The sequence below is a fragment of the Pinus tabuliformis genome, chromosome 9, assembly GCF_031772625.1.
Source record: "Pinus tabuliformis cultivar Carrire ecotype Pingquan chromosome 9, CPIR1, whole genome shotgun sequence".
In the NCBI taxonomy this organism is placed as follows: Eukaryota; Viridiplantae; Streptophyta; class Pinopsida; order Pinales; family Pinaceae; genus Pinus; species Pinus tabuliformis.
In genome coordinates this window covers 1,583,010,185-1,583,024,048 of record NC_142307.1, presented here as the reverse complement: position 1 = coordinate 1,583,024,048, position 13,864 = coordinate 1,583,010,185, and the positions used below count along the sequence as shown (strand labels likewise).

Sequence of the window (13,864 nt, the reverse complement as noted above, 5' to 3'; positions counted from 1 at the left end):
ACCAAAATCTTAATGGCCCTTTAAATCGATAATTTGAACAATATTTAAATAGACCAATCATAAATCCTTTAACAAGAAAATTCTAATAATAATTGTTTTTTATCCAATTGATAATTGGTAAATATTAAATTTTAATGACTAACACTTAGCTCTCTCTCTTATTGAGAACTATTTAAGATGTATGGCTTATTAATTTTAATTTTCCTTTCTCATCGTCCTAGTGATGAGACATTCTAGATTGCTTAAACATCAAGTTCAATAATCTAATGCAATTTCCGTCAAGAAACAAGAACTAATTCCAACCACTATGGTTTATGAAATAAAACACCCAAGGGTAAATAATTCCACCATTCAAGGAAAAAGAAACTCAAAAAATGTGGAAGGCATCTCTTGAACCCCAAAGAATCCTTCCCCCATCTTTGCACAAAATGTGTGCTTCCCTGTTTTGTAGTCATTTGTTGGGCACTAATATAAATATCTTATCTTCCCTTTGATTGCCCTCCAAAATCCCTTGCACTTATTTTAGCAACATAACATTATTCACCCTATTTGGTAATGATAGGCCCTTGCTAGCTATTATGCTACCTTTTGAAATCTGAGATTTTAATATAATTGAGTTGAAATTTTTTTGTACACTTCAATAACAGGATTGATGTTGTGGTATTTTAGAAATAGTGAATCCAAAGTCGTCCATGGTTATCACAGCATGATCCCCTCTTATTTGTACCATGCAAGTTCGGGAGGGGCAACCGAAGATTCAGCCCCTAATAAAGAAAGGATATATCAAACAATTTTTCTTGTATTTTTCTCATGATGCATCTAAGTAATGAGACTTGAGATCCAACAAGAAGACTGACTGGTTGATCAGTCAAGGCAACAGCAATCACACTATTCCACCCATGGACAAATTTCAAAATGCCCAACTTATGAACTTAATGTTATTCAAGTTTATTCAAGTAGTAGCCTTTGTAGATTGACCTGCAGATTTTCTGTATAACCACCAAATGAAGGTCACATTAATTTTATCTATAGTTCCTTAGTTTTTTATTACATTTTGGGGATTTAGACTATTGCTCCCTCATCAACGGTATCGTTTTTAAGATATTATTAAAAAAATGGTCTTAACATAAGACATGTTAAAGGCAAAAGAACCTCTATAAAAACATAATTCTTACCGCCTCATAGTGGATGCCAACATCCTCAGAACGCAACATGAAAATAAGGGTGGGAAGAGCATTGCATTCGACAATCTGAAACAACAGACACTTGCCATCCTTAAAACAAAAGCACATAATATATATAATGCCTGATCATAATAAGGGACAGAAACTGCAAAAGCAAAAAAAATACAATAAACTCAGCCAAAGAAGTTCAATAGTTTTTGGTGAGTAGATCTCCAACCTGATTCTTGTTTGCTTCATTTTTGAATGCTAAAGTACGCAATGCACCTGCTGCTGCTCGCTGCACCTTGGTATCAGTTGACTCAAGCAAATCAACTAGAGGAGGAATTCCTCCCTCCGTCCTGAAAATGAATGATATTTCTTACATTTTAGCTGCTTGAGTACAAAATCTTTAATGAGATAAACTGCTTTTGTTTATCCAAAGTTCAAACCAGCAGCAGTAAAATCTTGAAACCTTACAAACCTGATGCAAGTTTTGATGGTGCCATTTTCATGAGCCAGATTTGTGATAGCATCAGCAGCTCTTCGAAGGACACCATTAACAGCACGATCATTCGACCCATTTCCACGTCTTTTTAACAAGGAAACCAGACAGGAAAGAGCACCTGCATCTGCAATGAGTCGTTGATGCTCTGGCTGTTCACAACTAACAAAATTAGTCAGTTTCTGCTAAAAGAACCAAGAAAAAATAAACGAAAGTTCTTGTACAGCCTTCTTATTTCATAAATGCACTCCCATCATACAAGACATAACAGACTAAAGGAATTAAAATCAAAATTCTGTATTACATGATGTTCCACACAACAGAAGAGATTTTAAAAAGATAATTTGGGACTCATTCCTATACAACAGAAGCTTATAAAATAGATCAATCCACATCATGAACCTCCATTGAGATAATTACACTCTCTTTCATTATCTAAGACCCCAAAATTTTATCATTCCTATAAAAAATAACAAACCTATCTGGATTATGCAGCCTCTCTCTACTGTTAACCAATGAAACAGGTTAACAGCTATTAATATAAACTGATTAAATAAGATCAAAATTAAATTGCTTTCACACATCAAAACAACTTATTATGAAACAAGTAGTCCCCTGGGGGCAGCTTGATTGGCAAAGGCCGTGATATGAAGTCTTATGTAAAGTATGTGGTTTGAGGTTCAAATCCACCCCAGTTAGCCTTATGAGACGTGTGTGGGGGCGTGTATGGGTTCACCTAAAGTTTATAGTGGTAGTGGTTGGAATCAACCCTATGTCACTACAAAAAAAAAATTGGGGAAACGAAAAAATGTTATGAAACAAGCAAAGTGCAAAAAGAATACCATGGATAAAGCTACAGTTTAGAGCATTTTTTCCATCAGCTTAGATATATGATATATCATGATTATATTGAAATTTTGGCCCAGTGAGTTAGCTCAAGTAGTTGAGTGCTTTGAGCTTCGTGCAAGAGGGCTCATAGTCAATTCTCTGGCCTGGCTGCTGTTGTCATGTCCCTCACTCAATCTCCCTACCGGATCAGGCACCGCAATCAACACCGACACATTTGAACTGGGTACCATCTGTAAAATGGAGGTTAGTGCCAAGAAAGTTTCCCCACCAGATCTTCCTTGGGAGAAAATATATATATTGTGACTATATTTTGATAGAGTGATACACCATGTTTAAAAAAAATGTTCAGATTAGATATGACAACAATACATGACCAAATAAAAGTCTTTTGGAGTGCCTTCCCACAAAAAATCTGAAATACATCAAGACAGGACAAGTTGCCTTTATTGGATTAGCATGACATGCAACTGATCATGCACTAAAGGAGCATAACAATCAAGTCAAGCATTTTGTCTGAATAATGGACTATCCCACACCTATAGAAAATGTTACATGACGAGTTCAAAACTTTGGAAGTCCCTCTACTAATGAGCAATGAGACATACTGTACCAGAAAAAAAACATCACCCCTTAAATTATATAGCTCTAAGGACAAGATGAGTATTCTTAGATCCTTGGAGCTTCTAACAATGTAAGGCAAGAAATGTAAGATTCTACATTTAAGGAACAACTCCACAATTGTAACACCCTCCTTCCACATTTACCCAAGTTAACAGGTCCGTTGGGGTAAACATGTGACAAGAGGCTACTATGATGTGATTCAACTCCCCATGTACAATTAAGGAAGTGGAACCAACAAAACCAAATCAATTTGAATTTTCACACTAGCTGCAGAACCCTCAGGAGCCAACCAACCCTTCCATGTGACCAACCCCTGAGGCAACTTGACATTTCACATATCTAGACCCCTAGCCACTCCCATGACATGCATGCGACTGAGGCCTTCTAGTCGCTCCCACAGCAAGGGCATGCCAGTGACTGAACTTTTTCAACTAGTTCTGAGCCAGCGACCCCGGATTTTGTGCCACTTTTCCAAGGTCAGGACTCAAGCCACTGCCCAGAACTTCATGAAACTGTCAAAAATGATAAATGACATTGGAACAAAAGGTAGAAATGTAAACACTTGATCAATCACTTGACTAGACCACTACTAGCCATGATAGGCATTTCATTGAACATGTCACGAATATGCAATCTACAGGTCATAACAACATATATGAGCATAGGGGTCTCATACGTGTCTAAAATTTGTAAAGAAACATGGTTTCCATATCACAATAGCTGGATTATCGTCTATTAGGTCATGTATTCATTGTACTTTCAATTACCAATCAAAACATGATGAGAGTCATACATAAAATTTGTCATAAAACACTCATAACCAACATATAACCAACAAAAATAACAAGGATATAACAGCCATAAAATCCACATATAAGTCAATACATTTACACATGAAATACCAAGGAGAAAGAGCTCTTATTAATGAATGCAAAAGCCAACCAAGTTTGGGACTTCCACGAACCACCTGACCATAGATTGGTTGAACCAAATCTTTCTTTCAACCAATCACCCCTGTGCCATATTCCAAGCATGAATGTGGGACTCAAAACCAAACCAAACCAAGTTTCCTCCAGCTTTACCACAATCACCACTGGATCATTGGGCCCTAAACAAGCATGGATGCCACTGAATTTCTCGATCTACATCTTAAAGAATTTGCTTGTCTCCTAGTCTTTAAGCTTTACCGTATATCCCGCCATTCAACAGTCAAGGATCCCTAGGCCTAATCAAGACTCCACCCTCCAAGCTTTACCAAATATCCCGCCATTCACTGGTCAAATATTCCTAGGCCTGATCAAGGGCACACACCCCTAGGCTTTACCGTATATCCCGCCATTCACCAGTTGAGGATTCGTAGGCCCACTGAGGCACATGGAATCCAGCTTTACCACAATCCCAGTCCGATCTAGGGATTCCTAGGCCTTGTGTTCTTTCTTTCAGAGACCACCTCACTTAGTTTTGAAACCATCCAGTAATCCAACTTAACCAAATAAAAGAGAACCCATCACACCATGGCTATCTGAAAATGGCAAGTCAAGGTTGCAGAACATTATCACACCTGGCAAACCCATGCCAATGACAGTAAGAGAACCAAATACACATGCATGTACCATGCATGCCAAATCTAGCAAGGAAATCACACATGCAAATCAATACCTGCAAATAATCTCGTTGTAGTTGCTAGATGTTGCTCTTCCTTGCTTGATCTTTGCTTTCCTTCATCCAATGCTAAAGTGCTCCAAGAATGCTCAAGTGTCCAGGAGTATGAGAGAGAGAATAGAGAGAGCTCCGAAACTGAACTAACAAAAGATACCAACTGATCCTCAGAAGCGTTTTTATTAATGAGGCCTCTATTTTCTTCAATTTTCTATTACTTTCCTTCATTTCCTCCTCACATGCAACTTGTGACCTTTCACCTTCTTTTTTTCCTAATTTCCATTATTTTTATAAATAAAATGTCAATTAATGCCACTTTGCCTTTCCAAAGCCTTTGCCATTTTCCTTAACCATAACAAACCAAATGAACACCCACACTAAGATGCTTTGCCCAACATTCAACTTGGAATACGTGTCCCATGACCTTGGTTATTATTTTGCCTTTATTAACTTTATTACATGGAATTTTGACCAAGGTTGTTACAACAATCAACCCACTTGACCTTAAAATTATTCCAACATGTGGCAAATGAAGCATATAATGAAATTAAATGTCAATAAACAAAAATTGTGTGGCCACAAGACTAGCCAATCTAGCAGTAATAATTGTACAAATAGCTAGATAGCTACTACAAATTTTCACCACCTAGGTGTCAATGATGCCAAACCCCCACTACCATTGATATACTGCCAGAAACCCAAATACTTCAGCAGTTCGAAGGGAAGAAGATTCTAGCTTTCCATATTTGCTCCATATTGTTGGTTGTGGGGTCATGACTACTGGGTTGAGTAGAGTACAAATTGGGAGGTGTTGAAAACTTTGGCCCATGGAAGGATAGGATTATGCTTTTACTGGAGGCATGTTAGAAAATCAATGCAAATAAATTAGGGTTCGATTCTCCTTTATTCATAATTACTTGAGATATGTTGGCTTCTTTTACTTCTTTATTATCTTATCTTTCATCAAGAAATTACCATATTAAGTGTGTATGAAGATCACAAAACAAGAGACACAAGATGTAGGCACTATTGCAAAGGAAAAAACCCCCTCAAGGGCAAAACCCAATCAAAATTCTCTTCCTTTCAAGAATTTTCTTTGAGACTCTTCGCCCTAAACAAAGACCAAACCTTCCCTCCACACCAAGTCATCCTCCCAGATCTTCAACCTCTTTTCCATCAACTTTGACTATGTAGCAGCATCCGACATCATCGAAACTTGGAAGACTTCAATCTCCCAAACTAGGGCACAAAACAAAGAGACAAAGGCACCAAAAGTTTGATTTTCTTCTTCTCTTTAAACTCCACCCAACTCGCACTTCCTTTAGCTTCCTTAGACCCACTTTGCACTTCTCCAGCTTCCTTAGAGATATCGAACTAGCTTGAGATGACATGCTCCAAATGAATTTGACTTGCTTCTATTTATAAGCTTCAAGGGAGGTCGAAATGGTGTCCTTAGGCTAACTTGGTGTGGAGGATACATAAATCATATTTGACTCAATACTAAACCTTTTTACATGATTCAAAAGCCCAAGAAGGGCCTCTTTGAATATACAATGACTCTATAAACTTGATATTAATCCTAGGAGTCCACAATGGGGACTTTGACTAATATAATGACGACCCAAGCATGAAACCCATGCTTTAATAATTCATTGTTACAATACTAAAAATTCTTCTCTTTATTCTTTTGACAAGTACATTTCATGATGACTCAAATACATTAAATGAATGAAAATCGAACCTAGCTACATTTTTCAACCCCAAATAGTGCCACGAAGATACCTCAATATATGTTTAGCAGTTATCCAGTGATCATGACGAGGCTCCAACTGAAACTGACTAAGAATGTTTACTGCAAAACATATATCTGGCTTAGTATTTACTAAATACATTAGAGAACCCACCAACTCTCAATAGGAGGTAGGATCCACGAGACTAAAGTCAGAGCCCCTCAACTTCTTGAGATTGGTGATCATAGGAGAAGTCATCGGCTTGGAATCCATCACCCCAAATTTTTGCAATACCTTGGTGATGTACTTTCCTTGCCCCAAATATATCTCCCCAGGTCTCTGCCATATATATAGACCCAAGTAATAGTGCATTAATCCTAGATCCTTCATTTCAAATTCAGTTGCCAACATCTTCTTGCATTCTGGAATTCTTCTCTCCACATCTGTTATGAATAGATGATCCACATATAGTAGACTAATGGTGGGCTCATTATTCATGACCTTGATGTAGAGATTTGGATCAGCATAACTCTTCACGAACACAATTCTAAGAAGATATACATCCATCCTTGCATACCATGCCATAGATACTTGCTTCAAACCATATAGGGCCTTCTTAAGTCTGCAAACATGAGAGTCCCTGCTATTAGCTTCAAATCCTTTAGGTTGTTCGATATACACTTCCTCATCAATGGCCCCATTCAAAAATGCAGTCTTCACATCCCATTGTAGCAACCAATGAAACCATAGGTCTAATGGTAGTGTACCTTGTTGTGGGTGCAACGGTTTCTTCATAATTAACGCCTTCCTTTTGAGAGAAACCCCTTGAAAAAAATCTTGCCTTGCACTTGTTTATAATTCCAACAACAACATGTTTGATCTTATAAATCCACTTGGATGTGACGGCCGATTTGTCACTAGGTCAAGGAACAATTTCCCAAACCCCATTCTTCATGACGGATTGATATTTTCTTCCTGCAATTTGACTTCAATCAACTTCGTCATATATGCAGCATAACCAAAATATCTCTTGGATCTCTTACTTTCCTTGAAGGTTCCTTTTGCAGCTTCATGTCCTTCAGCGTCTTCTAATGTGGCTTTCAACCAATTTGGCCTTTTCTTTATGGTTGGAATGACCACCGGTTGAATAGGCTCACTTGGACCTTCTTCTGTTTCTTGATTTGTAGAAGGGTTTTCATGATGACCTTCTTCTTGTTAGCATCACTCTCTTAAAAATCAATAATAAATCCAATTATTAAATTAAATAAATAAAATCATGAGAATTCATCAAACTAAGGGGTCTAGTTTGAATGAGAGATTCTCTCCAACTAGCTCTCCTAAAGTAGTGTGTAAGTTGAGAAATTGTCTCAACCAAGTGAGTCTAAGATAGACGCACTATCTTAAGACCACTTACTCATGTATTTAAATGTATTATTAAATTATTTGAATAATGTGAATTACATGAGCATGAGAGACCACATGATGGCTCTCTGCCTTTTCCGCCAGTTTCATTTTTATGTGTTAATTTGTTGTGCATATGATTATATGGCTTTGTGATTCTTGTTCATGTGGTATCAGAGCTATTGGGTTGGAGATATCGAGTTTAGACAAGGGTTCTAAGAAGGTTTATTGTTTAGTTTGGTCATATCATATAGGCGGGTTCAGCTCGAAGAACTCATGGTCGATCGGTTATTTCAATGTAAAGCAAACTGCGATTTGGACCATCATCATATATACGTATGCGTGTAGTAATATCCACATCAAGCTTTTCTTTTGGGGGCATAATCCCAAATGCCTCTCCCAAGGCCAATTGAGCAAAAGATTCTGGATCATCCACTTCCAACATTGCAACATTGCGAGTGGAGAAGCAAAGCGTAGAGAGGTTATGGATGCATGCCATTTTTGGTTAAAGCTTTCGAATTGAGAGTTGAATCATGAAGTTCAGGCTTTTTTATTAAGAACAATTGCCAAATATTATAATATTATTTGCAGAGAATACACCTGGGTTTTAACACCAGAAGACAGAGCTCGATTGTGCTAATTTGGAAATGTTATTGAAAACCAAATATACCGCTACAGGGATGTCTCTAAAGAGAAGCTACGGATCTGAACATGGCAATCAATTGTCTCCTTGAAATGCAATCCCCTCCTGTCAACCAAACCATTTGGCCTCCTCCGAAATTTATAGTGATGTAGCTACCAATAACTCGGCCCTCCTTATATACAGAGATAGGACAATTCGATCCACAAGTCTGCCACAGTGATCTGCAATTCAATCCCTTGTTTGAGAGTGGCATCAATGTGTCCTGGCGGAATGATGGTTGGGGATTTGATTGTTCAACTCCACCCTTCATGCACAGCCCAATTTGTTTTTGGAACAATGATGTGTTACAGCAACCCAAGCAGCTCAATCCTTTGCCAATTCTGGAGCGAGGTTATGACAAGGAATTCGGGCCCTCCTTTTGTGCAATAATTCGACCTCCCAAGGTTGCTTCTAATGCCAAATGATAAACCAAGAATTACGTTACAAATCGTTGCATAAATTATGTGTCGCTGGGGAATATGTTGTATGGATTTGCTGCTATGTGGGGAGTTGTTGCTAGCACTGTCGCTGTCTGAATGATTCAACCATTTGACTGGATTAAAGAGTAGCTTACTACCAAACCAGTGTGAGACCACAATAATTGACATTTGCATATGGTGGAGCATCTTCCTTTGTATACAATCATGGTGTGGCCACTGCAGTTTGCTATGTCGAATTGCATGAAGAGACTTGGAGCCTAGCTATGTGTTTGACGATGTTGTGTGGACCTGCGTGAGTATTTTTTTTTGTTATTGTTGCCTATTTTTATAGGGATCATAAAATACTGCGTTTGGAGGCAAATATGGCAAAAAGTGCTCTGAATTTCAAGCAAAGCTTTTAATTCTTCAGTCGATTTCTGATTCAACGCACGGCAAATCGAACCCCTAACCTCGATCAAATTCTTTCAATCGAAGAGGAGAAATAGCAACCATTTGGGTTGCATGCGACATGAAAGGAGTCAACTCTGCATAAGCTAATTTGTCCTTTCTTATCAATGTTGGAAACCGGGATGCAAGCTCAGCCATTTTATGATTACCACCATATATCTCTCCAACATCAATATAGATTGGGGTGCTTGGTGGATAAACAAGAGCCTCAAGGAAAATGCCCAAATTATGGGCATTGAAAGATAGAGGTAATTTATGCTTAAAGTGATTTCATAAAATTATTTTTGAAGTAAAGTGATTTTTTTATAATGGAGTAATAAGTGATTTTGTGGAATCATAAAGTGCATCTTTTGTAAATTTGGAGCGATAAGTGAATTTGTTTAGGTGAAAGACATTTTTGTAATCCAAAGTTATCTTTTACTTTGAGAGTGATTGAGTCACTACAGGCAATTTTTTGAAGACAATTTGACGCCAAGGAGTTCTCAGTCTATGCTTGAGACGCCTCACTGAAGACATTGTCATGATCATGTATCTTGAAGGTTAATAAAAACATATCTTTTTGTGGTGATCGTGTCCTCGATCCGCCCGAAATTGAATTAGGGGATCATAGTTACACTCCGTGTCGTGAACGTGCTTGCATGATTTGAGTCCAATTTGTAAAACACTCTCTTTATTATGCTTAGACAAAACAAGTCATCGATCAAGCTCCTGAAATCAAAGCTCCCATAATCAATTAAGTTCATAAGCACAAAGCGTCACATCATCGACTTGATAAAAGTAATATTCAGCAACAACATTTCACATCATGTAATCAAAGCAATCAAGTTAAGGATGCTACAAAATCAAGCATTTCAAGCCAAGACGACATCAACATCATCAACACTTTTTGTATCACTTGTAGATAAACATTTTTTTAACTATATTGTGTGGGTGCATTCTCAGTTGTAACCGACACCCTAATTTGAATTGTTAAGGTGAATACATTAAGTCAAGTAAGTCTTCAACTGAGTCATCAAGATTGAACTTGTCATTTGTCTCTTGGGTGCAATTTCGACAGTGTTCGACACCCATCATTTTTTTAGCACATTCAGTGCATCACTAAGTGCAGTAAACACAAGAGTTCAAGACAACAAGTATTTCAAGCAAGTACAATCAAGCAAGCGAGTGTGTTCATAACAACAACCGAGCAAGCGAGCGCGTCAAAATCAAGTGCGAAAGTTCAAAGCACGACATCTACAACAAGCGAACCTATGTAAAGTTCATTAAAGCATTCATAACATTTCATTCAAGCAAAGTGATCGTCATTAAGCGAGCGTACAATCAACAGTTCAAGCAAGTGTTTAAAACAATGTTGTGAAAATCGCGATTTTTTCCTTCTGCTGATCCAATCGCGATTTTTATACGAAAAAATCGCCGATATTTTTTTTGCCGATTTTTACTGATTAAAAAAAAAAAGGCGCAATTTTATGAAAAAATCACGATAAAAAACTTAAAAAATCGTCGGGGGTCACGACAGCATAGTTTTATAACGTTTTTTGGGTTTTTTCATGCAATTTTTTTTTAAAGAAACAAATAATTTTTGAGTGGGGCAGCTTAATGATCAAGTCTAGGCCCTAGTATGGATATGCTATTCATGGTAATGTTAAATTCTTAAAGTAAAAGTGACATTCTCCTTAATATTCATTTTCATCCTTTTACTTAAATTTTTAACATTACCATGAAATGACTCAGGATGTTTGAGAGTGGTTCCAGCCTCATTGGATTTCATATGGAGAAAGTAGAATTTTAGATTTCATTTAAAATCCAGCAGACTTATCAGTTTTTCAGGATTTCAGGATTGGGAGATTGTAATGTTTCCAGGTGACACCACTTGCCCGGGCTACCCCTGCCACCAGTAGAGGACGTGGTCTACCTCCTATAGCTCCTACTTCTAGTTCTTCAGCTTCTAGAGCACATCAGACTCCACTGCCATCTCCACCAGCACAGGCACCAGCCTCTACATCTAGAGGGAAAGGGAAAGTTGTGGCATTTTCTCACAAGAGGGGCAGAGGAAATCAATAGGATTAGACTTTCATTTTATTGTATATGACATGATAAGATACATTATCATATTTTTTGTTGATATTTTGAGGCTGAGTTGGGACTCAGGAGTCAAGACTTACTATTCAGGACATGATTCAATGTTATGTGTGATTTTAGCGCTAAAAATGATATTAAACATCTTATATATTAGTTTTTTTTATCATATTTATGTGTCAATGTATTTATTTTATGTTGTAGATGGTTTAGATATTAAAAAATTTGAAAAAAAAAAAATGAATATTTTTGTACCAAACGATTTTTTCCGATTTTTTCCGATTTGTTCCCCGTGCCAATTTAATCCTGATCGCGATTTTCACAACATTGGTTTAAAAGCATCAACAATCAACAACCAGTACAAGCAAGCGTGTCATTTTAGTGATCGACTCAAGTGAGCAATTTTTTCAAGCACGACTTCTACGACAAGCAAGCCTGACTTCAAAGTAAGCAAGGCAACATGGCGATACACATTCAGTGGTCCCAAATTATTAACAATTTAATGTCATCATCAATCGGTGACATGGTGCACATCAACAAAACCACTCTTGCTGACATTCAAGTGCATATTCAACATGCACATGAAACGATTGAGTTCCTTCAACTGGAGTCGCAACTGCAGAGAAATGAGTTGCAAGAGAAGCATGTTGCTTCCAATTCTTTGACCAATCCAGAGAGTTGATCATTCGACTTCATTCATCCAACCAGCTTCAAATGTTGAAGTTGTTCCAGTTCAACTTTCTTCCAAACCCATCATCAAGCAATGGGAAGAAATTCAAAGTAATCGAAATTGACGTAGCATAGGATATGTCAAAGATAACGACAACTTACATATCCCTGATTATTCAAAGCCCATTCAGTTCGTTAGTGTCGGATTACTTGAACAAATCACCTCAGCGAGTTCTCAGCGACTTGCAGACCGACGTCAATGCACACAAACTCAAGTTGCAGACAAACCAAAATGTTATCATTGTCAAAGAACCGGTCATCTGGAATATCAGTGTTTTGATCTCCATCCTTGTCACCATTGTGGCAAAAAGAATCATACATCAGAGAAATGTTGCAACCAACGACAGTCAGCCAGATTGAAGATAAATTATTCATGGATTGATCCCTAGGAATGGTCATCCACAGCCAAAAGATTGTACAAGTTTTACAATCGGATTCACTCACACATATCGCAGCCAACAGTCAAATGAAGATGGTACTCTCGCGCAGTTGAATGGGGGAGTACACCAGTGAAATACTCCTCCACCTACAAGGGAGGAGTTCAGATATAATTTGGAGAAGATTGCCTCTCCTTTCAGCTGACAAAGAGGGAAATGTCAATGAAATTGACAAGTGGTTGTCAGACTGAAAGTCTCGACAACATCAGCGAAAGGGCCAGTGTGCATTTTCATCAGCCAGTGGCCGATCATCATCAGCAAATACGCCAGTGGGTGTTCATCAAATTGTGTCGGTGGACACTGGATGTTATTTTCAAGCAAAAGACAGTTGGATCCTTTTGTGGCTTGGCACAAGATGGAGTTGTCAAGCGACATTCAGAGATGAATCAGGCATGCAGTTGATTCATGTTCTCTTCAGATTTGAGTTTTTTCAGCATCCAGCTTTGGCGGTTTTTCAGGCAAATGTTTTTTTGAGGATCAACTTGAGAACTTGGAAAATGGTTCCTTGTTCGTTTTGGATTTATCATTGAGGGGGGGAATGTTAGCCTCACTTTCTTAAAAATCAATAATGAATCCAATTATTAAATTAAATAAATAAAATCATGAGAATTCCTCAAACTAAGGAGTCTAGTTTGGATGAGAGATTCTCTCCAACTAGCTCTCCTAAATTAGTGTGTAAGTTGAGAAATTGTCTCAACCAAGTGAGTCTAAGAAAGATGCACTATCTTAAGACCATTTACTCATGTATTTAAATGTATTATTAAATTATTTGAATAATATGAATTACATGAGCATGAGAGACCACATGATGGCTCTCTGCCTTTTCCGCCAGTTTAATTTTTGTGTGTTAATTTGTTGTGCATATAGTTATATGGCTTTGTGATTCTTCTTCACTTCTTCTTCAAATATGGGAACTTCTTCGTCATCAGAATAAATAGGAATATCCTTTCATTTCTTGTATGCTTGATTTTCATCAAATATGACATTCCTGCTTACTTCAACGTGTCTTCCTTCTTTTATGTAGATTCTATATGCTTTTGCGGAGAGAGTCAAGACTATATCCAATGAATATTCCCTTGATACTTGTAGAGTCCAACTTCTTTCGCTTGTCCTTTGAAACATTGATAT

At 37.6% G+C, this 13,864-nt stretch overlaps 1 protein-coding gene across 4 annotated transcripts in view; it reads right to left on the bottom strand.

Moving 5' to 3' along the window:
* Window positions 1–13,864, bottom strand: part of LOC149154749 (ARM REPEAT PROTEIN INTERACTING WITH ABF2-like) — an 86,369-nt gene that overhangs the window by 57,499 nt on the left and 15,006 nt on the right. For all 4 annotated transcript variants that reach the window (XR_016262931.1, XR_016262930.1, XR_016262929.1 and 1 more), the window contains exons 3-5: window positions 1,645–1,817; window positions 1,402–1,522; window positions 1,176–1,250 (exon numbers count right to left, since the gene is read on the bottom strand). Coding sequence is in view for 1 of the 4 variants with exons in the window: in XM_089440881.1 (XP_089297007.1) it covers window positions 1,176–1,250; window positions 1,402–1,522; window positions 1,645–1,817 (369 nt within the window). In the remaining 3 variants the exon portion in view is untranslated. The remainder of the gene's footprint in view (window positions 1–1,175; window positions 1,251–1,401; window positions 1,523–1,644; window positions 1,818–13,864) is intronic.